We start from the raw sequence: 27049 nt of genomic DNA on the forward strand, positions 1-27049 counted from the left end.
ACTGCCACCATCTAGGTTCCACATGTGAGCGATCTCATATGGTATTTTTCTTTCTCTTTCTAGCTTACTTCACTTAGAATGATGATGTACAGGTCCATCCATGTTGCTGCAAATGGCATTATTTTATTATTTTTTATGGCTGAATAATATTCCATTGTATAAACATACCACCTCTTCTTTATCCAGTCATATGTCAATGGACATTTAGGCTGTTTCCATGTCTTGGCTATTGTAAATAGTGCTGCTGTGAACATTGGGGTGCAGGTGTCTTTTCGGATTAGAGTTCCCTCCAGATCTATGCCCAGGAGTAGGATTGCTGGATCATATGGTAAGTCTGTTTCTAGTCTTTTGAGGAATCTCCACACTGTTTTCCACAGTGGCTGCACCAAACTGCATTCCCACCAGCAGTGGAGGGTTCCCCTTTCTCCACAGCCTCTCCAGCATTTGTCTTTTGTGGACTTTTGAGTGATGGCCATTCTGACTGGTGTGAGGTGATACCTCATCGTAGTTTTGATTTGCATTTCTCTGATACTTAGTGATATTGAGCATTTTTTCATGTGCCTTTTGATCATTTGTATTTCTTTCTTGGAGAATTGCTTGTTTAGGTCTTCTGCCCATTTTTGGATTGGGTTGTTTGTTTTTTTCTTATTAAGTCGTATTTGCTGCTTATATACTCTGGAGATCAAGCCTTTTTCGGTTTCATCATTTGCAAAAATTTTCTCCCATCCCGTAGGTTGTCTTTTTGTCTTCCTTTGCTGTGCAGAGAAGCTTGTAAGTTTAATTAGGTCCCGTTTGTTTATTTTTGCTTTTATTTCTATTGCCTGGGTTAGGGTGATGGTGGCTTAATAGAATGGATCCAGGAGTGTTCCCTCCTCCTTAATCCTCTCGAAGAGTTTGAGAAGGATTGGTATGAGTTCTTTTTTGTATGTTGGGTAGAATTCCCCAGTGAAGCCATCTCCCCAGCAGTTTTTAATTGGTTAAATCAAATTCTATGCATAAAGAATGTCAACTATAATAACAATATGGTATAATCAGGAGCCATGATAAGCGTCTGCCCTTTTATGCGATTCCACATTTGAACTATGCTAATTTAAAGTGAGGTCTGTCATGATATACAACGTATTATGGCCTCTGGACCAAAATTTCTCAGCAAATACACCTGCACACGTAGGAGACGGATGGGAATGCATTGAACAGAAAAAGGAAGAGAGGTGTGAGAGGAAATGCGAGCTGAGAACCGTATATAAAAAGTGGCAGTACCATTACTTAATCAGGGAGGTGAGGCTGCAAACGCTAATGCCTTTGGTACCCACACAAGCAAGCCCCGCGAACTGGTGGATCAGGCTTAGTGGCACTGCCATGAGCTGGAGACCTAGTGTCCTTTTGGAAGGGGACAACACCAGCTTGCGGGAAAGCAGACCCAGCTGGCCAGCACTTCCAAAGTTTCAAAAGAAACACAAAACCCACATTTGAAATATTAAATCTTCTGGGTTTTTTTTTTTTTTAATGTTGCTATTAATTCAATTAAAAGAAATATTCAGTGGGCCCCACAAAACCACATCTACATCCGGAACTTGGTCTGCAGGCCACCAGGCAAAACCTCCAGGTGGAATTTCTAGTTCTAATTACCCCTGAAATGAGTACTGACACCTTGGATAAAATATTATGTGAATTTAAACCCTTAACGTGGGCAAAGCAGTGTGCAGCCTCCAGCAACCTCCCACAAGACCCCTGTGCAACATAATCAGCAAACACCTCACCAGTGCCAGAAGCTAGCATTTAAAAGTGCGATCCCGCATTTGGAGCATTATGCAGCCCTCAACCCCAGAGATAATGAAGAATGAGTGTGACCTATGGCACTGGTGAGTATAGTAATGACAAACAGAGGCTTCAGCACGTTTGTGCCACCATATTATGCCTGAAAAAAGAAGCTGCTTCTTTTCATTCTGCCACAGCTAGGTCTCAACTCAGAGGCAACTGCAAATAGCATATAATGACAATTTTATGTCTTTTTTCCCAATTTGGATCCCTTTTCTTTCTTTTTGTTGCCTGATGTCCATCGAAAGATGACTGGATAAAGAAGAAGTGGTATATTTATACAATGGAATACTATTCAGCCATAAAAATGACAGCATAACGCCATTTGCAGCAACATGGATGTCCCTGGGGAAGATCATTCTAAGTAAAGTAAACCAGAAAGAGAAAGAAAAATACCATATGATATCACTCATGTGTGGAGTGTAAAAAAAAAGACGAAGAAGAAAAAGATAAATGAACATAAATACAAAACAGAAACAGACTCACAGACATAGAATACAAACTTGTGGCTGCCAGAGGGAAGCGGGGTGGGAAGGGACAGACTGGGAGTTTGAGATTGGTAGACACTGACAGGCATATATAGAATAGATAAACAAGTTTCTACTGTACAGCACAGGGAAATATATACAAGATCTTGTAGTAGCTGAAGGGGAAAAAAGAATATGAAAATGAATATATGTATATTCATGTATGACTGAAAAATTGTGCTGTGCACCAGAAATTGACACAACATTGTAAATTGACTATAAGTCAATTTTAAAAATGCAAATAGAGCAACTCAAAGGGACAGGAAACCAAGAAAACAGTGCGCCCTGCCAGAACATCAGTATAGGGTGCTGAGGTCACTGACCCTTTCTTTTCCAGAAGCAGGTGACGCCTGCTCAGTGTGCAAACTTGTAAAGGTGTAAAAGGACAGATATTTGAAAAATTGGTCTCCCTCCAACTCCTGACCCCCAGCTACCGAGTTCTCCCCCCCCCCCCAGTGGTAATTCTTGTGTCTTCTTGAAACACATCTTTGGAAGAGCTGTTGAGTGCATGTGCGTTGAGATGGAAACCTCTTTTAGAAATGCATGTTCTTGTAGAATTGTAGGATGGGAAGGGGTCTGGTTCAGCCCTTAATTGACAGCCACCCTTAGTAACGCTTCTGCATAAGAATCGAAGGATGGAGAAACACACCCCACTCAGAAGCAGCTCACTCCACTAGTTTATAAAATAAGATTTTTAAAACTCTGAAATCTGCAACTCTGGTGTTTTTTTCCCTCTTTAATTTTTGCTTTGACCTCAAAGGCCAGAGAGGACAGGTGGCCAAATGCCTTTCGCCTAAAATGGAACTTAAAATATTTGAAGGCCTCCCATCCTCACCCCGCCGAGCAACCTCAACATCCCCTCCCCTTCCACAGGGCATGTGGTTTCAGGGGATCCGCTGCCATGTCCTTCTAAAAAGGATTAAATTCTCATTTAAGAGTTAATTTAAGAAACTTTTTTTTTCCTCCTCTGATGACTAGTTTCTCGTCTCTGAAGAGGTTTGCAGAAGCTGAGTGCCCCAGGATCCTCTCTGCAGGGCCCAGGCTGAGCGAAGCTCTGTTCTCTCGGGAGGAGGCCATTCCTGCAGGCTCAGCCAGTTTTTCACGTAACAAGTAACACATTTATGAGTGCACTCTGTGCGCCTGTCAAAGAGCATAAAATCACCCTGAATGTCACCCTTCACATCACAGGCTCAGAGGAGAAACTCAAAGTTGACACACGTGTCCCAGGAGGATGCTCGGCCCGCCGGCTCCTGTCCAGTCACTGGGACCAACCCCATAATGGCTCGTGCGCCTGAAGTGCCAGGCTGTCTCCTCGAGTAACAGTTTTCACGAAGCTCTGCTTCTTGAGGTGCCATCGGGTCACGGGAAGCATGCTCTGATGAGGTCGCACCCTAGAAGTTGTTGCTGCCAATCACAAAGAAGGAATTAGTGACAACCCTGATCTCTGTCTATGCACATTACCAATTCCTGCGCAGTCTTAAAAAGTCATTGTAATGCAGTTTGATGCAGCCACTGTGGAAAACAGTATGGAGATTCCTCAAAAGTCTAGGAATAGACTTACTGTATGACCCAGGGCATATATCCAGAAGGAACCCTACTTCAGGATGACACCTGCACCCCAATATTCATAGCAGCACTATTTACAACAGCCAAGACATGGAAATAGCCTAAATGTCCATCAACAGATGGCTGTGGTGTATTTATACAATGGAATATTATTCAGCCATAAAAAATGACAACATAACACCCTTTGCAGCAACATGGATGTCCCTGGAGAATGTCATTGTAAGTGAAGTGAGCCAGAAAGAGAAAGAAAAATACCATATGAGATCGCTCATGTGGGGAATCTGAAAAAAAAAAAAAAAGCAAAAGACAAATGAACATGAATACAAAACAGAAACAGACTCATAGACACAGAATACAAACTTGTGGTTGCCAAGGGCGCGGCGGGTGGGAAGGGACAGACTGGGAGTTTGAAATTTGTAGATACTGACGGGTGTATATACAATAGATAAACAAGATTATCCTGTACAGCACAGGGAAATATACAAGATCTTGTGGTGGCTCACAGTGAAAAAAATGTGACAATGAATATATGTATGTTCATGTATAACTGAAAAATTGTGCTCGACACTGGAAATTCACACAACATTGTAAAATGACTATTACTCGGTAAAGAAAAAGTCATTACAGCTTCAGTGGCTTGGTGTTTTAACACACGGACACTATGATTTGCGCCACCACACAAAGGCTTAGGGCCGAGGCCGTGGCCCTTCTGTGAGCAGATCTGCTTTAAGACACAGCCTGGCTGCATCCTGCATTGCACTGCTGTGTGCCTCGGGTGCCCTTCTTCCGCAGGCAATGCTTTCCTGCGTCTGTGTTCCTTTACAAACCCCTTTAAGTCCTTGTTTGGAGTACGTGGAGGGGACCAAAGCCATGGCTTGCAGAATCTACACCATCTTCTTCACCCAGGGGCTCACTGGTCGTCCTGATTCATTAAAACCAAGAAGCAAATGACTCTAAATTCGGAGGAGAAACTCCAGCTTCTGTAGACCACCGGTGAGAAGCCTTGTGCTCCGAACTTGCTGTCTGGGAAGGAAGGATGCCAAGTTCAGCTCTCGTCGCCATAGGAAAGGTCCTGCTTTAACCCAACTGACTGCAGGTTTGTGATTGAACAGCAGGGAGACCAGAGCTGAACCCGCCTGAATGTCACAGTGGATCTTGTGAAGAGAGGAGATCCGGCTGGAGACAGCCCAGGACATCTGTCCTGCAGGAGGACGGGTGCTGAAGGAATTTAGCTACAAAGTTCCCACAGCCTGAGAAAGCCCGAGTTTCTTCCGGCCGAGCCCTCGGTGGGTTTCTCTCGTTTTCCCGTTTGACTTACCGCGTGGTGGTTGGGCAGTGGGCATGGGGCACCTAGGCCGTGTCTGTGTTAAATCTTTATTCTAAGCGCTTGACTTTATTTAGAGTGATTTACCGCACAAATCTGCTTTCCAAGCATCCCTGACTGGTTCCAGGCAGATGAAACGCGGCGGGCTCCTTCGATGCCCACGCATTCATTCAAAAACTTTTGCCCAAGGCCCGCCTCTGTGCCAAGAGTTGGGTGTCCTTATTTCAGCCGATTTCCAGGATCCTTGAAAGGAGCCTCGAATGTGAGGGCGCATCTTAGAAACCAGGGGCCCACCCCAGCCCGGCTGCGAACGCCTTGGCCACCCTCTGGCCCCCTCACTGGGATCCCGGGGTGCTCGGAGGCGTTGGAATAAACCGGTGGCTCACCCCTCTGTGCCATTCTCCGGCCCTGGGCCTGAGGCTCGGCCACTTTGCCCGAAGGTGGCACAAGCTTGCTCCGCAAATTGGAGGAAGAGGGGAAGCGGGAATCCCGGGGCAACCGTCGCCGGGCAGAGGCGGGGCCCCCGAGCCCGGCCGGCGCGTCCGCGGGGACCCGCGCGGGGAGCGCCGCCGCTGTCCGCCGCCCCGAGTCCTGGCGGCCGGCGCTCCTCCCGCCGCGCCCGGCTCCGCCCCTCCTCCCGGGCCCTCCCCCCCCCCCCCGGGCCCTCCCCCTCCCCCGGCAGCCCGGCCTCCCCGCGCCCCCGCCCCCGCCCCCGCGAGCTAGACGTCCGGGCGGCCGGCGCCGCGCGCAGCCTCCGCCCCGGCTCGGTGCGCACGCCCGCCGGCCCCCGCGCGAGAGCCCTCGCCCGCCGCCGCGTCCCCCCGCAGGGTCCCCGCCGTCCCCGCCCCGCGTCCCGCGCACGGAGTGCGGAGCCCCGCGCGATGCGGCGCTCCGGGGCGGGCCGCGCCGCGGTGCTGGCGCTGCTGGCCGCGCACTTCCAGGCGAGTCCGGCGCTGGAGGAGAAGAAAGGTAAGGGCGCCCGCGCCGCCGTCCTGGCCCCCGCCCCGGGGCCGCCGGGCCGGGCCGGGCCGGGCCGGGCCGGGCCGCGGAGGGACGGGCGCCCCGGTTCCGGGCCGGCGGGCGGGGGCGCCCGGAGCGCGCTGTCCCCTCCGATCGCCTGCCCTCCGCGGGGCGGCCCGGCCCGGCGGAGCCCTCGGGGCGCGGGGCGCGGGCCCGCGGGGTCCTTCCCGCCCCTTCGGACCCACGGGACGGGAACAGCGCGGCCCCGCGCCCCGCGCCCCGGGCCCGGCTCCCCGACCCCGCGAGCCCTCCTCCCGGGCTCCAGCCACCTGTGCTGCGGGGCGGGGGGGGGCGGAGGTCGCCCCTCTTCGGCACGAGGGGGCGGGCCACATCGCCCCTCCGCGGCTCCCCCGCCGCCCTGAGCGGCCCCGGCCGTCCGCGCCCCTCGGGTGGGTGGGCTCCCATCAGGGGCGCTTCCCGGGGCTCCCGGGACCGCCCCCGCCTGCAGCCCTTTGGCCGCGTGTCCCGGCTTCGCGGTGTGTGTTTTGCGGGGGTGGGGGGGACAGGGCGGTGGGACCGCCGTGGGGGGGGGGGGACAGCCAGGTCCCAGTGCGAACGCCCCAGGGCACAACCCCTCCTGGCCGGATCCGCACGGCTTCAAAATAAGGCTCACAGCAAGCTTTCCAACTGGAAATCCAGAGCCTTTCTCTGGGATGTGTCTTTTAGCTTTTAGAAGAATTTGATGTTAGGCCAACCAAAATATTAAACTTAATTAAAACAAAACAAAAAAAAAAAAGGATTGATGTCCATGGTTCACGTGTGCCAAATGTCCAGACCAAACATGAGCGAGTCTGGCTTCGTGACTACCGACCATAAACCCACTTGACATGAGAAACATGCCTCGGAAGGTTTAATTGCACAATTTCAAGATCGAGCAGCCGGGTTCCGAGCGTCAGGTCTGTACTTGCAGTTGAGGTCATTGGCACAGGGAGCTGGGTTTGATGCTGAGTGCGTTTGCTGGGGTGGGGGCGGGGGGAGCGCGAAGGCATAAAGGTGGTTCCCAAACTTTGTTGCAAATTGGAATCCCTTGGGATTTGAAACGAAACAGAAACCGGTGTCTGGCTCCAACCCCCCCCCCTCGCCTCCCACCTACTTTCTAATTCCATTGGTCTGGGGTGAGACTTGACCATCTGGATTTTTTTTTAAAAAGCTGTCCTCAGGTCGTTCGGTCGGGCAGCCAGGTTTGGGAATTACTGGCAACAGAGAAGAGGCTGGTAAAATCTCAGGAAGGCTCACCTGCCAATGTAAAGACTGTCTTTTGGAACGTCTGGAGTTTTAACAATCTTGCAAAATATGGGAGAGAGGAGGTGGGGGATGGTTTCAGTAATAAGGGGTCAGTCTTTTTGCTGAAAGTTTGTCCTCCCCGGAGTCAGACGGGCTCCCCTGTGCCTTGCTGGGAGCCGGGGAGGCTGTGGTCCTGCTCCCGAATCACCTGGCAACAGGTGGCAGAGGGACCCCATCCTTGTTTTAAATTAAACCCTTGGAGCGCCTCCAGAGATCCCTTTTCTCACGTCAGAAATGTCCCCCGCCTTTTGCTGTTTCGCCTGCAAACACTGCCATTACTGCTTGGAGATTTGTTTCTAAGAAAAATATAAATACCACTTAATTTGCCTGTTAGTCCTCCATTTGTTTAAAACAGAATGCTCCTGAATAGAATAGTGAGAGGAGGCAAGCGAATGCCATTCGGGTGAAGTTACATAAAGAGACTGAGATGTAAGGGGCGGATTGGTGACACGAAGTATTAAAGGTATTGATCGGAGTCGGTCAGTTTTATTCCAAAACGTCATCCTTTTAGAGAGATTTGTTCGGTTCTAAGAGATGGAACGGCTGTCCTTCCTGCATGTGTCCCATCTGTCACTGCTCTAAGTGTCCTTTTTAGCCCTTCTGCCAACAGATCGAGGAGGGTACTCCTGTGTACGGGGACACTGGGGTACAGAGAAGTGAGGTGACTTTCCCTCAGCCAGCGAGAGGCAGGGTCCGAGTCCAAGCTCAGACCGTCTGGCCTCAGAGCCTCCCCACAACCACCTGACTGCACTGTCTCGTGTGAGTTCTGCTTTTTGGAGAGTCCTGGGGTGGGTGGGTGGGAGGTGTGAGCGCCTGATGTCAGATGCTGGCGGGGAGGCAGGGGACCGGGGATGGGAAACCTCCCTGCCCGGTGGTCTGGACTCCTGCTCCCAGTTACTCAGGACGTGCCTTTGGTGGGGGAGTTAAGTCACCAAGCCAGCCACGATCTTGGAGATGGCTGGAGGGAGGTCGAGCAAGCCCCTTGCCCTTGCAAAACAGAAAATGCTGCTCTGGAAGCCATCCGGATAGTATTCCAAGGAGGGCATCAGGGATCCTCAGCCCAGCCCACCTGCCTCTGGGGACATGCTTGGTTCAGCAGATCTGGCTGTGTCGAGAGGGATAGACTCGGGGAGATCGGATCTGAGGAAACCCTCCCCGTACTGGCCTGGAAGCCAGGAGGCCTGTGTGCTCATCCCAGCTCTGGGTGAAGCTGGACATGTCCCTCACCAGCTCCAGGCTCTGCGTCCTCATTTCTCAATTCAGCGAGTATTTACTGAGTCTCTAGAATGTGCCAGACATTGTGAGTTAAAAGGAGCAGGGTCAACAAAAGCTTAATGGTTTCTATTGCTGTTTGCAGTGTGGTTCTTTAAGCCACTGGTTAAGTGTCAGTAAATTGCCATCCAGACCTGAAAAGGGACCAGGGTCTGTGTGTCTGTTGTGTGTCCACACCCGTGTAGTTCCGTCCAGCGGGAACCTACTGGTGGCTTCCATCAGCTTGGGGCTGCCATGTCAAGCTTCGTATATTCAGTTTCATAGTCCATAAACTTTCAGAAACTTACCCTGAAGTTTGCAAATGCCGATCGCCAGAATCCTTTGTGCTACGTAATCAGCCTTGATCCACGTGACGGCCCTAACGTGTTTTGAAATGTTTTCAGAGGTGGTGTCAGTAAAGGGGAAGGATTCTGCCGTGTTTAAAAAGAAAACACTCTTTTGTTTTTCCTTTGATCTGAGCTTCGGGACCAGCAGCTAATGTCTGAAGCTTTTTGGACGGGGGACAGCAAGCCAGCTAAGACAGCCCCACGCTGGTGCCCCAATCCCTGCTCTGGGGGTGATCAGCATGTTGGGGACACTCGGCATATTGAAGGACACCTGGGGTACTCAGTTCTGCCCCTCAGATCTGTGCTGAGCAAATCCCATTTTGTTTCCTTCTGTCGCTTGTGGACATTTGAAATGATGCTAAGAAGCATTTTGGCTCTCAGCTAATTATCACTGCTTTTTTTTTTTTTAATTTTTATTTTTATTGAGTTATAGTCAGTTTACAGTGTTGTCTCAATTTCCAGTGCAGAGCCCAATTTTTCAGTTATACATGAACATGCGTATATTCAGTGTCACATTTTTTTCACTGTGAGCTACCACAAAATCTTGTATATATTTCCCCGTGCTCTACAGTAAAATCTTGTTTATCTGTTCTACATATTACAGCTTTATTTTTGAGCCATCAGCGCACACAGAATAGAACTCACACCTTAGCTTCTTTGCATAGATCATTGTCATCTGCCTCAGAGCTTCTGCCCATACCTTCTTTTCCATCTTCCTCCTGAAAGACTGTCTTTTCTAAGAAAATTCCAACAGTTGTGTCTTTGCATGACACCTAAGGATCGTCTGCTGTCCGGCCCACGGGCAGGAGCCTGAAGTCGGGCAAGGATCCAGGCTTTGAGTCTGATGTCAGATAACCGGTTTGACTGAAATTTTCACTTTTTTCACACTCATCAGGTCCAAGCTTCCTTCTCGCTCGTTTAGATGGACACATTTGCTCAGTTGTCCAGAAAGTTCCCGGAGCCAGCTGGGGCGGGAGGGGTGGCTGGGGCCAGCGAGCAGTGGTGACTTGTTTATTTGGCCCTGTTAGGAGCTCAGCACTGGACCTGACATTTTAATCTCTGAAGACACTGAAGTTATATGATATCAAATGTCTGGCGCTGTTGCCAGAGCATCTGTGAATTGCATTTACCGAAAATAAGTTTAACTCCTACCCGCTTAAGAAAGTGGGCTGTGAAAGCTGGAGTGTGGGGTAGAATTTCCTTCTTTGCTCCACCTTCCATCCCGTTGTGGTGGGTTCTCATGGAAAGACCTCGAGGCCGAGTATCTTTCCTTTTCTCCTTTTGTTTTAACATTTTTGTTTTATTGAGTTGCAGTCAGTTGACGATGTTGTGGCAATTTACAGCGTAGAGCACAATTTTCCAGTTATACGTGAACATACGTGTATTCATTGTCGCATTCTTTTTTGCCGGGAGCTGCCCCAAGATCTTGAATATATTCCCCTGTGCTCTACAGGATAATCTTGTCTATCTAGTCTACCTCCTTTCTGAATCTATCTGGACCTTGTCATTACCAAGAGTCTCGAATAGCAGTTGAGGGGACTGACGGTTAGATGAGAATGTTTGTCCACAGTCCTCGATGCAGCCGCACATGGACCTGTTACTACTGGACCAGCAACCCGGGCTTGATTCAGTGTAAATAATTTCGTTCATTAACCAGTAGTGTTCTTCCAGCAAATACAAGGACACGTGTTACTACCTGTTGCAACTTTAGCTTTAATTTGCAATTTTTTTCCTGTACGTTCGAGCCATGGTGCGCGACTTGTGCCGTTCCGTCCACATTTTGACCTCTAGGAATGAACCTGACTCTGTACATGCCCTTAAGTGTCTGGACGTCGAGGCGGGGAAGAGAGATCTGTAGATAACAAGGCAAGGAAGCAATGATGGATTCCGGACAGGGAGAAGAAGTCTTCTGGAATTGGTCTTTGCTTTGAATTCTGCCTGGGCAGGGTGCCGGGTACAGCCCCAGATGGGAGCCTGCAGAGAGCTGGGGGGGCTTCCCTGGAGAGCGAAGGGCACCCCAGGAGAAGTACCAGTGGTAGCGGAGCTCTGAAGGGCACTGGTTATTTGGTGTGATGTGTGATGGGGAGAGAGGGGCGGGTGGTCAGCCTGCAGTCCACAGACAGCTATGTGTGACGGGAGGGTCCCCGTGGACTTTTAAGCTGGGACCCGGCATGATGTGTTCGGTGCTTCAGAATGAAGGCTCTTAGCAGCAGCGTGGGGAATGGGTCATCGAGGCCACAGGGGACCTCGGGGAGATCGGTGACTCCTGCAGGGAGAAATGAAGCAGCAGCCGTGAGGATGCAGAAAAAGTGACTCGGGCTGGGGTAGAGCTGATGGATAATTACATGCACTGAGTATAAGAAATGGACGCTCCTGGGGTGACGTGCAGACTTCTGACTTGGGAGCCTGGACAGATACGCATCCATTCACGGAGGCCGGAAATGCTCCAGGAGGAGTGGGGTCAGTTGGCGGGGGAATTTGCAGGGCTCAGATGGAAAAGCCCAAGGGCAGGGCGGCCTTGGGTTTGAGATGTGGTTTCTAATGCACCTGTTGCCTTTTGCCATCGAGCAACTCGCCCCAGCCAGGGTCGTGCTCACGTGTCACCATCCACACTGAGCCTGGCTGGGTCCTAAACCACCGGCTGCTTTTCGGACTGGGCTGCGTGGCTATTAGCAGCCTGGTAGGTGTGGTGATCAGCAGCTGATGTGTGATAATGTGCATACATGTCCCTGGGGAATCATACTTGTATGCTGATCCTCAGATGGGGATCCTCCATTTCTTACTTAAGACAGCGTCAGATTGCTTGCCTTTGTACATCGGGGACTGAACCAAAAAGACTAGGATGTGACTTCTTTTTAAAAAAAAAAAAAAAAAAAGTAGCTTTTGAACCTTGAATGTACCATAGGATCACCGAGGAGCTTCTGAACAAAAGGATGTTTTGCTGCAGCCCGGATGGTCTGAATCAGGACTTCTGGAGGATGGAGGAGGGGCACATGGACTTTTTAAAACTCCCTGATGAATGGATTAAGTGGTGTGCATTTTGCTTGTGGCAGAGAAGAAATTTTTCACCTCTTTGACAAAGAAAAAAAAAAAACAAAACCTCTGGAACTGTTAATTTCATCTACTTTTGATTAATTTCAGATGAATGACAGAAATGCAAAAAGGTGGTCATTGAAGCTTTCATTGTATCTCCTGTGGGTTTTTAAGGTACTGATTTTAAATATGAGTCTGTTCTCTGACCCTTACTCTGGCTCCCTGCTCATTTCATGAGCTTCCTCAGGATCCAGGACCAGTTTTATCTTCCTTAGTAAATGAGTCTCAAAGTTGCATTTTTTTTTCATGAATTTGTACATGAAAAGTCCACTACAGTGGCTCTCGGAGGATGCTCCAAGACACCAGTCACAGCTCCTGGAACTGGATGGAAATGCGCATCCCTGAATCCCCAGTTCTGGGTCCTGACACACTGGGTCGGGTGTCAGGGGTCGGGCCACCATCTGCCGCTCACCAGGGTTCGAGAACTGACAACAGGCTTCGTGCGGCTCGTTCGTGCTGGGCTCTGCACGTGCACCCGAGCTGATCTTGTCCTGAAAGGTCATGCATTTTATTTTGCAGGGCTGAGCAGGGAGACGGATGCACAGAGTTCACCTCATCATAGATGTGACTGGGGGTGGCTTGTGTCTCTGTGACTGCGTAGTGTCTTAAAAAGAGCACATTTAGCTGGACCTCAAAAAAATGAGGGGTTTTGCCCGGTCTCCACGGGAAAGGAAAGGAGAGAGAAGTCACGGGGGGCGGGTGCTTCTGCAGGGCTCGCCCTGGCCAGTCATTCCATAAATGCAGAGGCTAAGGCTTAAGTATTTCCTTCTTTGTCTTCTAAATGACCGTAAGGAAACGTACAACGTCGAAAGTAAAGTGCCTGAGAGATGACACATTTTATGCTTAAAAATTAGAATGGTCATTTGGCCATTTGTTGAAAAAGTAATCAGATGTGTGAAGGCTTGAGCTCAAGTCTGGGTTACAGTTGAGAGTTTTAACATTCTCCCCATTAGCATGATTTGTAGTGAATTAAAAAAAAAAAAAAAAGACTTCGTCAGACCCTTTATTTAACTCCTACTAAAGAAAGCAAAGAGAGAATGAAAAAAAAATCTAATAATTCTAGACACAATAAATACTTTGAATCACAATGAACTCTGAAAATCTCTCAGATGAATTGAGTGCTGCCCACTTGTGAATTAGGAGACTTCTGTTTCCCGATTCACTGTTGAAAACTGCCCGGGTTTACCTGTTCGCTCGCAGAGGTCATTTGCAGACGATCAGGGGATGAAATATAGCTGTTGACACTTTTACTCCGGGTTTTGGAGAAAAATGGATGCACTGCATGTCGCCTTTCCAGCGTGACAAACTGACGTTTGTATGCAGAAAAACTCTGCATGTGTTCGTTTCTTTGTCCCTTACTCCTAAATTTGTCACTGCTTTAGTGTCTGGAATAGTAACAGATCATCTCTTGAATCTGTGCAGGTCCTGAAGGACAGGCAGATTTGTGCTCAGAAAACTTCTTACAATTGTAAATGGAATTTCAGAAAGTTTTGCAAAAATACATATATTTTAATATCAAAAATCGGATTTCATTTATTTGCCAGCAAACGCTGAATACTTGAAAACCGTAGGAGGATTTCATTGCAATACTTTTTGCATTTACACAGGATCTCCTGGTTCCGTCATATCTGTCAGAAGCCATCACAGATGGTTAAAATTGTGCTGAGCAAGATAAATTAAATGATTTTAAGTTTGTTCTAGTACTAACTTGCAAGATCCTTTTTTTCCCCTTTACTAATATATATTTGAACATAATCTTAGAGAGTTAAATTTTTTTCATCTTTTACAAGGAAAAAAAACCTCGAACTCTCAAGTTCATCTACCTTTGATTAATTTCAGCTGAATGACAGAAAAGCAAAAAGGTGGTCATTGAAGCATTTACTGTATCACCTGTGGGGTTTTGAGGTATTGACTTTAAATATGAGGCCTTTGGAAACTTTTTCTAAGCTTTGATTTGCTACAAAGTTCGCGCGGAGTCAGAAACGTTTCCTTGTAGCTACTTCCTGGTTCGTTTCTCTGTCCATTTCCTGGTTCTTCAGTAGACTTTCTGCATGGAACGTATTTATGAGTGAGCACAACGTCGTCCCTTAATCTGTCCTTCCTCCTGCTTCTTTCTGTCCTTCCTTCTTTTCTTTCTTTTTTTTGGGGGGGGCAGGGGGAGCTGTTATGAATAAACCTTTGCAGAGAAAGAAAATTTTGACCAAAGACATATAATAACAAACTTTGACAAGTGACTGCAAAGATACACTGTATAACTTTTTGAAGTTAGAAAGTGTCAAAGACATTCCGTGTTTATGATCATCTTTGATGCAAATAAGCATATTTGCTTATCATTCCTTGAGAAGCAGTGCTGCTGAAAATCTTTCTTCGTTTGGAGTTTAGTGTGTTTTTTTCCCCAATAATCTGTTGTCAGTCACAGGAGGAGAGCACAGGTTAGAATCCAGCTTCCCTGTGTCGACTTCTGTGAAATAAACTGGATGGTTCCAAGGCGCCTGCCAACTGAAAATATCCATGAAATGAAAAGCAAATCTAAGTGCATGCAAGATGCCTATTTAAGCAAGTCGATAATAAGCACACAGTCTCTATAATTTAGATGCAAACACATTGATGTCATAATAATAACACCACCTTGCCTTTGTAGAGCACTTCACAGTTTACACAATGCCTTAATATCCATCTTTCCGGGCCTCCTAACAACCCCACGGGATGGAGATAATTACCCACGTTTGAAGATGAGGGGCCCAGGCTCTCTGTGATTCTGCGGTTTGCCCCGGTCACGGGGCAGGTGGACAATGATGTGCCGGGAGCTTTTCCGGCTTTACAACACCCTGTCCTTGACGCCAGCATCACATGTCCCCCAGACTCTCCTGACTCCTCCTTTGAGATGTCATTGGGTTTTTTAGCTATGATTGATGCCTCGTACCATTTTCAGTCCTATTTTGTGAATCAAAAAATGAACAAAATATTCCTCAACACTTCTGTTCTACTTCTGTTACTGGTATTAAATAACCCCTCCCAATTTCTGCTCGGTTTTCTTCCTTTCCCACTTTTCCTCCTGTTATAACGACGTTTTTTTTAAGAGTTGTCTCATATATATTATAATTTCATAACCCATAGGCAATGAATTTACGAGCCTTGAAAACATTTACTTTAGAAGTTGCAAATGCATAATTCTACTTTAAAGAGTTGTGCACTGAATGTAAATCTGTCAGATCTATAAATACCTGAAGGAAAAGAAAGAGGGGGCAAGGGAGCACTTGGGTAAGTTAGCGATGCCTGTGGCAAAACGTGATAATGCAGTTCTGTTCCAGAGTCACCCCTGTGATTTATTTTTTTTAACTTCTTTTTATTGAGTTATAGTCAGTTTACAATGTTGTGTCAATTTCCAGTGTCGAGCACAATTTTCCAGTGATATGTGAACATGCGTATATTCATTGTCACATTCTTTTTCGCTGTGAGCTGCCACAAGATCTTGTATGTATTTCCCTGTGCTCTACAGGATAATCTTGTTTATCTGTTCTGTGATTTAAATAAAGCACACACTGCAGTTCATGGGGGCGTATAAAAGCTATTACGAAGGGAGACGCGCTTAACAAACAGTGTGCGCGCCACGATTGCGTGTTCTCTCCATCACACCCTTTGTATGAAGCCATTCTGCCTGGAATGATCCTTGGAAGCATTGACTTTAGGGAGAGATCATTGTCCTTATTACAGAAATGAAAATGTTTCGCTTGGAGGGGTTTTGCTGGTTGAATGGATGGAACGTGGGACATGGCCGTGGGCGGGTCTCTCGCTGATGGAGAGACACCTGCTTTCCTGAAAGAAATCCCAGATACGGTGTTCATTCTCCTCTGTTATGAAGGAAAGAACCAAGAACCTTTTTTTGTTGTTGTTATTTTTTCCTAACAGTGGAAACTTTCCAGTATTCTAGCAGAAATACCCCCCAAAGCATATTTACATTTCAAAATTATCAAGTGAAATGGGCCAGAGTTCTACATAGAAGGTGAATGGTTGCTCCTCACTGACCACGTGGGCATTGGGCACATCACTGAGACAATGTGTAGCTTTTTTTTTTATTCTAACAAAATGTTCACAGCCATTTTATTAACCATAGTCAAACACTGGAAACAAGACAAATGGCCATCAACAGGCAACGGACAAACTGATACTCTTATGCAATAGAACATTACCCAGCAATTGACGCATGAACTGCTTTTTCAGTCAGTATTGTGTGCAGATCTCATATTTACAATGCTGAGTGGAAAAAGCAAAAAAAAAAAAATGCATATAATGTGAATCGGTGGATACAGATTTATAGAAGATGGAAAACAAGTCTCAGGTAGAAATAAGCAAAATTTATGTAGAAGACTAACAAAAAAGTTAAGTAAAAAATTCTTTCGGTTTAGAACATTTTAAATAAATACATTCTTTTATTTATTTATTGAGTTATAGTCAGTTTATAATGCTGTGTCAAATTCCAGTGCAGAGCACCATTTTTCAGTTGTATGTGAATATGCATATATTCACTGTCACTTTTTTTTTTTTTTTCGCTGTGAGCTTAAATACATTTCTTGATAACTTGTGGGTTAGAGAAATTGTGACGGAGATTTTTCCAAAATTAGAACTAAACGATTCCAAAAAACAAAATATCCAGTCATTTAGATGTACCAGAATCATCGTAATGAGAAAGGTTTAACCTGAAATGTTTATATCTGAAAAACAGAATGGCTGAACATTCTAAAAGACAAAAGTCTCCATTTTTAACGCGGAAAAAAAAGCAATGGAATAAACCTGGATAAGCAGGAAGATGCTAATAAGAAGAAAACCTTTTAATTGGCCCCAAATAGGTAGAACATGTAACTTTTGATGCCTGTGATGGGTTCCCTGGTGTGTCGACTTCAGGGCCACTTCATTAACTGAGCTGAGTCTTGCAAAAGTTACTTGGGCAAAAGACATGCCATTTCACCTTCAATCAGCAAAACCTGCCCAGCCAAGGCAGAGCAGAAAGTGAAGAAACTTGGTGACACGGGACGGCGTACAGAGTCCGTCAGGCGCAGTTGCTCCCTTTTCCATTTCACTTTTGGCCTCTAGACACTCATTTCTTGTTGAAATGCAAAAGTCCGTGATGCGCCTGGTTTGGGGGAGACGCAGTAAGGGAGGAGGTCCCGGGTGGATGGAAGACTTGGGTGGTTAATTCAAGTGGTTAATTGTTCTTAAAAGTCAGGGCTCGAAAAGCCAGGTTTTTAGATTGTTGAGCAACGGCTATGAAATATCATAATGTTGCCCAGTTACAAAAACAAAACATTGAGACGACAGACAGCCAGGGAAATAAGTTGTCAGAAGTTCAAGTCTGAACCATCCTGGGAGCCAATGAGAACGGGGTGTTTGGAGCCACGGTCGGGACAGTTGCCAGCAGTGAGTTTTTCTCTTCAAGTTTTGAGGATTCCTTTTTTTTTTTTTTTCCCCTCCTTGGACTGCATTATGGGAAGAGGTCAGGCTTTGTTCCTCTTCCAGCCTTGCATGCTGTCATCAAGGTGCCAAGGGGGAGGTGGCCGGCGGTGGCCAGCGCAGGTGAAGCTCTGTGCTGGTCTGTTGCGGCTGCCTGCAGGCTGGTGGCTTCTGCACACCACGTGCGGGGTGCATTTTTAATTAAAAGAGAACCAGTGGGGGCCACATCGTGTGGTAACAGTGCGTGGTCCTGATCTCATGACCCTCACACACCCTCTTCCCAGGATGCTCCGTCAAGACGCTAAGTTTAGGACTAGCTTCAAAAGTAACAGATGATCATTAATTCATACCCAGTGGTTTTGAAAGGAGACATCCAGCTCCCTGCCAGCTCAGCCAGCAGCACCTCAGAGATGGAGAGAGGATGGAATTGTGGAGTTGGTCCCTGTCTGAGGAGGCAGCCGTGGGGCGTGCGGGCAGTTCCGTGCGCCTCTCGGGAAAGCGTGTCTGCAGATGGGTTTCCTTCCAGAGTCTGATCCTTTGCAGTTCCGTTCTGCATAGAGCTTCCCGTGTCCCCACCTCTGCTTCCTGGCGTGGCCCCGACGGCTCTGGGTGGGGATCCCCGTGCATCACCTCCTGCCGCGCATGGGCAGCGGGGACATGTCTTGTGGGGCAGGTGACACACGTGACCGCTGCCCTCCTGCCCCTGCACTGGCAACTCCCACTCCATCTGCCCCCCAAATGTCCTGCCCTCTGTGGTTGGGGTCATTTTGCCGCAGATGCTTCTAGTCAGTCATCAATGATCCACCCTGCTAGTTAGTATAGAATCAATTCTCCTGGAGAATCCATGTCCCTTCCTATTGTTTTTGGCTGTAAAGCGGAATGTGTTATGTCATGTATTAAAATTAAGTGGAGAAAATGTCCCGGGGTTTCTTGACTCAGAGAAAGAAAGAGGATGCTTCCTCTGCCTGGAACTGACTAGACTTTTGGGATGAAGAAGGCTCAGCAAACACTTTTGGGGTGACGAGGGCTCAGCAAGCAGTTTTGGGGTGATGAGGGCTCAGCAAACACTTTTGAGGTGATCAGGGTTCAGCAAACACTTTTGGGGTGAAGAAGGCTCAGCAAACACTTTTCGGGTGATGAGGGTTCAGCAAACACTTTTTAGTGACAAGGGCTCAGCAAACACTTTTGGGGTGACGAGGGCTCTGCAAACACTTTTGGTGTGATGAGGGCTCAGCAAACCAGAAGTCAGAAAAGCCATGTGTGCTGGCTGTTCGGGGCTTTTTGGAATAACTGCGCTCAAAGCAGAGGCTTCGTTTAGGTGGATGTTTGCGAGCATCCACTGGTTCCAAGTGTGTCCAAAATCATCACATGTAGCAATAATTTTTCCAAACCTACATATTATCATAATAGACGAAGGAGTGCATTAGACCCGTGATTCAAGGACTGATCATTGCAAGCATTTGATGTCCTTGACTTCTGTGTTCCAGAAAAGGCAAAAATAACCTTTTTATCTAAGTAGCATCTATTTGATGTTAAATATTTTATAAGTAGGAAAAGCAAAGCGTGAACATGGGTGTGAAATATACATACACAGAACAGGAAAGATACCAGAAAGTCTCCAGGCTGCTGGGTTTTGGGGTAAAAGTCACTCACGGAGGCTCGGTCTGCCCCCCGCACACAGCACGGGGCCTGGGCCAGGCCCCCCTGGGTTGCAGGGCGTGCTGGCCGAGTTGAGAGGCCCCCGCGCGTCCTGGTGCCCCGGCTGTGGGATGCAGCTGCTAATGGCGCTGGGGCTGCTGAGAGGATGACATGAGCTGCTTTGCATGGAGGACGGAGCACGTTCCAGGCGAGCTCGGCGCCGCCACTCTGTGAAGTGATGCTGACATGCCCTGTGACGTCTGACCTTCACCGTGACCTTTACGATCCGTGCTGTAGATGAGGAGGGGTGCTTTGGGAGGGGGGCGCCCCTAACTGGGGGTCTGTGCCCTGGGCTGCTGCCCAGATGTCCCCCCGACGCCCAGGGTCCAGGCAGGGCCCTTCCACAGCCAGCCTCGCTTTCCTTACTGTTACTTTGTTCCTGTGTGGCCTTGAGTCCGTTTTCAAAATGTTCTCGATTTCACTGTGCATCCTGCTGGTGCATTCCTGTGCTGTTTCGGCTGCGGTGACGGCCCCACGCCTCATCTGTTGTCCCCTTCAGCCTCCCTCCTTCCGTCGCTGAAGCTCACATGGCCACGATGGCCGCACACGCTGCCCCGGCCTCTGTGTCTTCGTGGTCCCCTGGATGGACACCCTGCCTGGCGCCCGTGGCCCTTCAGCAACGGCTCCATTTCTAAAGAGAGAGGGAAAAAGAAATGGATCCGTGTTTCCTTTTCAATTACTATGTGATCTGAAATTATTTAAGCTGTTTCAGGTGGGTGCTGCGTGCACGTGTGATGGGTTTAGACCCACTGCGGGTCCCGCCCGGGGACCTCTGCTTCGCCCTGGGGCCCCATCCCCAGGACTGCCATCATCCATCCCTCACGAGTTGGTAATAAGGCCCACAGATGCTCACAGGGAACCCGGGAAATGCACCAGTTCTCTGCCCTCGTTTGCCAGTTTGCTCGCTAACAGACTGGTCAGGGATGAACGTGCCAGAGGCTTTTGGCTCTTTCCCAGCAGCGCATGAAAGTTATTTTTAAAGCTGTTTTAAATCTGTGAGTAAAAATAAACCGCTTTTGCGGCGAGAAACACCAAAAATGGAAAAGCTAACAGTTCAAAGATGATCATTTATCTCGTAGGCACTGCGAGGCACATAACTGCTTTAAACAGTGGGAGGATTTATGAGATCCTTGATTTATAAATGGTTTGAAGGGCATTCTAACCTCTGTGCCGGGTTTCGCCATCCTTGAGTTTTCGGGGTCACGGGCACAGCCTGGTAGCAGGCCTTTTGAAAACAGGCAAGACTCAGAGGAAGGCATTTATCGCTCCAGACACTTAAGGGTTTGGATACCAAACATTTATTTTCATAGCCTGTTAAGTTTATGGTTAGCTTTTTTTTTTTTTTAATTTAAGAATGAGAGAAAAAAAAATGTGTGGCTAGGAAGGTTAAGATTAAGGAAGTCAACTGTCACATGGCCCCTTACTAGTGTTTGCGCAAATAAGTTCTTCATTTTCACAAAACACATTTTAGAATAGGTATTTGTCTGAACGTAATATTTTGATTTTTTTCCCTCAATTTTTTTTTTTTACTCAAGAAGTTAAGAAGCGTTTTAAGGCTGTTAGAGTTCTTTAAGAAGTCATACTAAAAACAAAACGCTGACCCCCCTGTGTAAATATGAATAGTGGTTTTCTGCACCAGCAAAATTTTTTGTCATTAAATTCTTATTTTTAAAGAATTAGGGATTCACGGGAAGTTGCAAAACAGGCCCAGAGAGGGTCTGTGCCCCCAGCTCCGCTTCCCCCAATGGAACGTCTTAGTAGCAAAATTTTGAATAGTCAGTTTGATTTATACAATGGAATACTACTCAGCCATGAAAATGACAACATAATGCCATTTGCAGCAACATGGATGTCCCTGGAGAATGTCATTCTAAGTGAAGTAAGCCAGAAAGAGAAAGAAAAATACCATATGAGATCGCTTATATGTGGGATCTAAAAAAAAAAAAAAGAACATAAATAAAAAACAGAAACAGACTCATAGACATAGAATACAAACTTGTGGTTACTTGTGGGGGAGGGGGGTGGGAAGGGACAGGCTGGGAGTTCGAAATTTGCAGATACTGACAAGTATATATAGAATAGATAAATAAGTTTATACTGTATAGCACAGGGAAATATATACAGGGTCGGGTGGTAGCTCACAGCGAAAAAGAATGCGGCAATAAATCTATGTATGTTCACGTATCACTGAAAATTTGTGCTCTACACTGGGAATTGACACAACACTGTAAACCGACTCTATCTCAATAAAATAAAATTTAAGAAAAACAAAAAAATAAATACTCAATTTGACATCTTTGTCTAGTAGTCCCCTAAGCCAAGTGCTCACTGTTCCATTTAGCCTGTAAGGTGCTATTATAGAGATCAGAGCCTTCACAATACTGTTTAGAAAGTAACTTTTTAAATAAAATTTTTTAGTCTTTAAATTTGGAGGTCATGAAGGCATAAGGAGGGAAAAGGAACAAAGGCTGGAGGGAGAACATAGACAGACAAATTGATTGATTGATTGGTTGGTTGGTTGGTTGACTGACTGATTGATTGGACAAGCCAAACATTCTCCTGTAGTTTTGAGGTTAATTTCCTAAGTTTCTATTCCGTTCAGATTCACAAGCGGTTGGGTTTTTCTGTGTCGACCACTACATCCGCCCTGTGTTTAACTTTCATCTCTTCGGTCCAGTTTGCCTTCTTTAAGAAAATGTGCCCCAGGTAGGGGTCTTCTGGAGTGCTGGTGACGTCATGGTTCTTGAAATACATGCTGGTTCCACAGATGTGGGCATTCGGTGAAAAACCCACGGGGCTGCACGTCTTTGACTTGTACGCTTTTCTTCGTGTATGTTCTACCGTAATGTGTTTAATATACCAGACTCACGGTCACTTGGTAGAGAAGATTTAAAAAAAAAAAAAAGCCTGCAGCGAAAGCCAAGATTTTATTAGAAAACTTAGGGTCTCAAAGAAGGTATGAGACTTCCGCGTCCAGGCATCAGTCTGTTCTTTCTTTGGGGATAAACAGCAAAAAGATCTCGTCAGCTCAAAGCGAGACCGCTATTACTGTTTTTTCAGTTTATTGTAAGTTAATTACAAATCATTTTAAATACAGGGTGGAAAGCGGACAGCATCAAAGTTGTGGCACTCTCCTTCTTCTTTACATAGATATAAAAATGCCCCCAAGGGAAGCCTCTTTTAACAGGTAGTAACCAAGTGCAGAGAGTCCTTGCAGAGAGGCAGTGTCATTTCGGTGTCACCACATCTTCCTTCCCTGTCTGTTACCTCCCAGGGTCAGGGGCTCGTGGAGCTGTATTTAGACGCACACAGAGGAGGAAAATCAACCCCAAGGCTCCCCATGCACATTGCAGGTGGGTTCCCATGACCGCAGGTCCCCTCGTGGGCATTTCCAGAGCCTCCCAGATCTCCGAGCATTCCGTGCCCCCGATTCATACACCTGTCACATTGCACAGGCATCAGCTGTGCTCGCAGTTCAGCAGCGCTGGTTTATTTTCATGGATTGGTATAACTGGGCAGACTCTCAACGCTCATGTTTCATTTCCATCTTGCCGTGGGCATGCGTTAAATGCTGACTGCAAGCTGTGTGCCCGAAAGCTGCTGGGTGCTGGGGGGAAAACGTAGTCTCCACCCACTGGGAGCCTGCAGTCCCGAATCCTGCTCCTTCCTTCGCGTTTCTGGTGTGTGAGTGCTCACAACTGAAACGGTAATGGTCTGGGAAGCTGGAGCAGGCTCACCGGGTTGCTGGTGTGTGGATGCACGCCAAGCATGGGGGAGCTTTCCGAGCCCTTCACGGCTTTCTCAGAGCCTTTGGCACACCCTGTCATGTTTGAATAATCATGTAAGAGTAGCCTCATTTCCCTTCTGATCCCTTGATCTGTTACAGAAACCCGAATCCCGTTGAGAGACCGAGCAACACTCGGAGGGTTGGAGAACGCGGGTTTATCACGCCAGCGGGCCCAGAGAGGTTAACACTCCAAGCTCTGGACCCCGTCTGTAGGTTTACACAGGCTTTTATAGGGTTTTAGGTTTCAGTTAAGTTTGTGCTGTATGCAAATAAGGTGTTAGAAATGGACCAATCAGAAGCGAGCTTTTGGAAACCAATGGAATTTTAGGGGTAAATGCAAATGAGGTGTTAGAAATGGACCAATCAGGAGTGAGCTTTTGGGAACCCATGGAATTTTAGCGGTAAATGCAAATGCGGTGTTAGAAATGGACCAATCAGGAGTGAGCTTTTGGGAACCCATGGAATTTTAGGGGTAAGTTTCATTTTCCCAGAAGCAAGCTGTTTTACAGAAGCGCAAAAGCAGGAAGGCAGTGGCCCTACCTGGGAGGTCTTGCTGGTCCCTTTGTGGGTTTTGCCCCTTCAGTTGTAGCGGAAGCAGCCCCTGACTGTGACCCCAGCAGGCCTGGGAGCAAGGATCTGGTCCTAATGAGGATGGAGGAGGGAGGTGGGGTCCTCTGTGACTTGCTCCTGGCTGACACCTTCCTCTTTCTTAGATCAACTCATTAAGCTCTGACACAGGACAGCTTAACTCCTACGCCGATGGTGAAACAGAAACTCAGAGCTCCCCGAGGGTCACCGTGTGTCAGCAGGTGTTTTTAAACAAGAATTATATGGGGTAGATCCAGCCTAGTCCCCACCGGGTCTTGTTACAACGAAGAAAGCTGCGTATCAAAAAAGCAAGGGATGCCTTTGTGCGTCAAGCTTGGAACCTGGCCGTGTGGAGGTCAGAGGAATGCTTTCCCTCCAGAAAAATATAAAAAGTGGGTTATGGGAGGCCAGGATAGCGCAGTGGTAGCGTGTGTGTTTACCATGCAAGAGGTCCTGGGTTCAATCCCCAATACCGCCTTTAAAAAATAAATAAATGTACCTTTTTACCTCCCTCTCAAAATAAAAATGTAGGGCAGAAATAAATCACAAATAAAAAAATTGCCTTAATAAAACCGTTTTTTAAAAAGTGGATTATTCCTCTGTAGCCGTATTTCCTGTAAGCTTTCCGCAGAAGTACGTATATATATATTCTGCACTTCTTCAAAAAAAGAATAATTCTGATGCCCATGGTCAAGGAGAATCCAGAGATGCTTAAGAAAAAGGTGAGCTTGGAAGATGTGCATGGTTCTATGCATCCTCTGTTTGCTGGACGGACATTCTCCATCGCCTGGTAAATACAAAACTGGGTGAATCAGACCTTTGCAATGCCTTTTACACGTTGCTATTTTTATTTCAGAGCGGGGTTGAGCTGTTACAAAGTAACGTTTAAAAAGTACTTTCCTGACTCTTCTTTGCTCTGCGTTTCCCATTGGGTCAGTCACTACCCAGCAGGAGGTTTGTTTTTGTTTTTCAGTGTCTACTTTATAAAACTTGATTTTTGAACTCCTGTGTTTCAGGTCCAGCGTGCCTTTTCCCAGAAGAATCTCAGGTTAACATTAAATAGGCCCTGGATGTTTATCTGATCATGTTTCTGCGAGCATGAGAAATTCGGTGACCTTTGTGTATACTTGACGCTATTAACTAGGGAATAGGTCACTGGAAGGTTTAGAATTCCGCTGTAAGCTGCTCAGACTGTCAGGTGAAGGCATGCATCTCTATTAGAAGATGCTTGTTACTCACCCAGGAGTGAAATTAGGTGCGTGACAAAGAAAATGTGTGGTTCTGGCTGGAAATCTACCTTCAGGGGCAGAAATCCCAGCGCATTCATATCTTCCTGAACTCCGCCGGCCATTCTGCGCTTCTGACCATGGTGACAGCCGTGGGACAGTCAGCCTGGGCCCCTGTGGTGTTGAGTGGCATGCCTACACTCACGAAGTCAGTCGCTGATGATGGTAGAAGTTAAATATAAAGAAACAGAGTGAGCCTGAGGTAGGTGCTCTGCACATTTTCATGATTTTTTTTTTTCAATATACTCATTAACTCATTTATCTGTAAACACGTGGCTAGGGTCATGACAGGACCAAAAGTTAAACCCAGACGCTGCAGTCTTTGGAGGTCAGGGGCCCCTTCCTCGTTGAGATCTGGATGGAAAAGCTTCCTTCAGTAATCTTGAAATACTCATTGCCCACACTGTGTCAGAAAACTCTCTTAGAGTTGTCCATCGTTATTCTGAAAACAAAGTTCTGTGGTCAATACACTCTTTGCCTAAAAGTCATCCATTTCTTTCATGAAACATAATTTGAGTTCCAATTTCCTTACGCAACATGCCTTTTTTTTTAATTGAAATATAGTCAGTTTACAATGTTGTGTCCATTTCTGGTGCCCAGCACAGTGCTCCAGTCACACATGAACATACATACATTCATTTTCAGATTCCTTTTCACGTGAGCGACTACAAGATATTGAATATAGTTCCCCGTGCTAAACAGTGTAAACTTACCTGTTTTATGTGTACCAGTCAGTATCTGCAAATCTCGAACTCCCAGTCTCTCCCTTCCCACCCCGTCCCCACTAGCAACCACAAGTCTGTATCCTTTGCTTTTACGACACTCTAAATTCCATTATCATGATTTCTGTTCTGGTGCGAGTTTCTCCCTAGATTGTGAGCTCCCCGGGAAAAGCAGTTTACACGTCATTCAGCCCAGAACTCCCAGCATGGTGCCAGGTATACACTGGGCGCTAAATAGATGCTGCCTGCATGCACTGAACGTATCTAAAGGATGATTGCATTTCAGATAAACTTCTGAAATCTAACACATCTTTATTCACTGATAGGCATGGGTGTATTAGAAAAGGGGGTGGGGAACACTGTTTAAAATGGCAAATTTATAATGATCTCAGTTCATGGATTTTCTGTTCGGTCTGCTTCACACATAATTTGGCCAAAACCAAGCACGTCTAAAGGGGAGTGACGAGTGTTTTTTCTTATTTTACTATTCAGAGAATTAATCTCTACAGTGAAGCATGTACATTGGTTTGACGGTATTTTTTTAAGGAATTAGAAGGTGAATTAAAACTGAATTATCAGGAAAGCATGTCTTAGCTTCGTGCATTCCTGGTTAGGCTTAAGATTTATCTGCCGTATTCACCATCATTCAAACAACTCAGGGGTACAGATCCCTGTTAAAAAAAAAAAGAAAGAAAATCAAATTAATAGAAATTGGCAGGCAATTTAAGAGTCACATATGATCTTCAGATCGCCCTTAGTAATCAAAAGAAAACAAATCATGTTTGCGTGGAATACGGAAAAGTGACGTTAAGTGCATCATGCAAGGTCATAACCATGACAGCTCTTAAATATTACATCAAAGAAAAATAAGTGTGACTTTCATTTATTTTGGAAATAGCCATTAACTGTAACTTCAAGAAACACTGTGAACAGTGAGTTCTGCTTCATGGCAGACCCCTGGGAAAGTCAGATGGCTGGTGGCTGTCATTGCCAACAGGAGGCGGAAGTCACGTCCTGTCTGCCTGTGTGTCTGGGTCTGCCCAGAGGTGGCGCGTTGATGACCACGGGGACCGAATGAGGCGTCAGCCGTGAAAGGAAGTGAATTTCAAGAACAGGGGAAGCAAAATCCATTCAGCTCTGGGACTCAGGTCCCAAGCATCGTATGCTTTTCCACACTCAGCGCAGGGGTCCCCTGTTTCTCGATTATGGATGCAAGGGTCTCTTTTATAGAGGCGGTTAATAGAATATAATTGACTCTGTGTGTGAGTGTATGAGGAAGTTAGAAAAGTT

General features: G+C 46.8%; 1 protein-coding gene across 1 annotated transcript in view; it reads left to right on the top strand.

Annotated features, from left to right (window-relative positions):
- Positions 1-5985: 5985 nt before the first annotated feature.
- EGFR (epidermal growth factor receptor) overlaps positions 5986-27049 on the top strand; it is a 181285-nt gene continuing 160221 nt past the window's right edge. Inside the window, 1 exon segment of the mRNA XM_074358554.1 lies at positions 5986-6204. Within this exon segment, the coding sequence (XP_074214655.1) occupies positions 6117-6204 (88 nt within the window). The 5' untranslated portion in view covers positions 5986-6116.

This window comes from Camelus bactrianus, chromosome 36, assembly GCF_048773025.1.
Source record: "Camelus bactrianus isolate YW-2024 breed Bactrian camel chromosome 36, ASM4877302v1, whole genome shotgun sequence".
NCBI lineage: Eukaryota > Metazoa > Chordata > Mammalia > Artiodactyla > Camelidae > Camelus > Camelus bactrianus.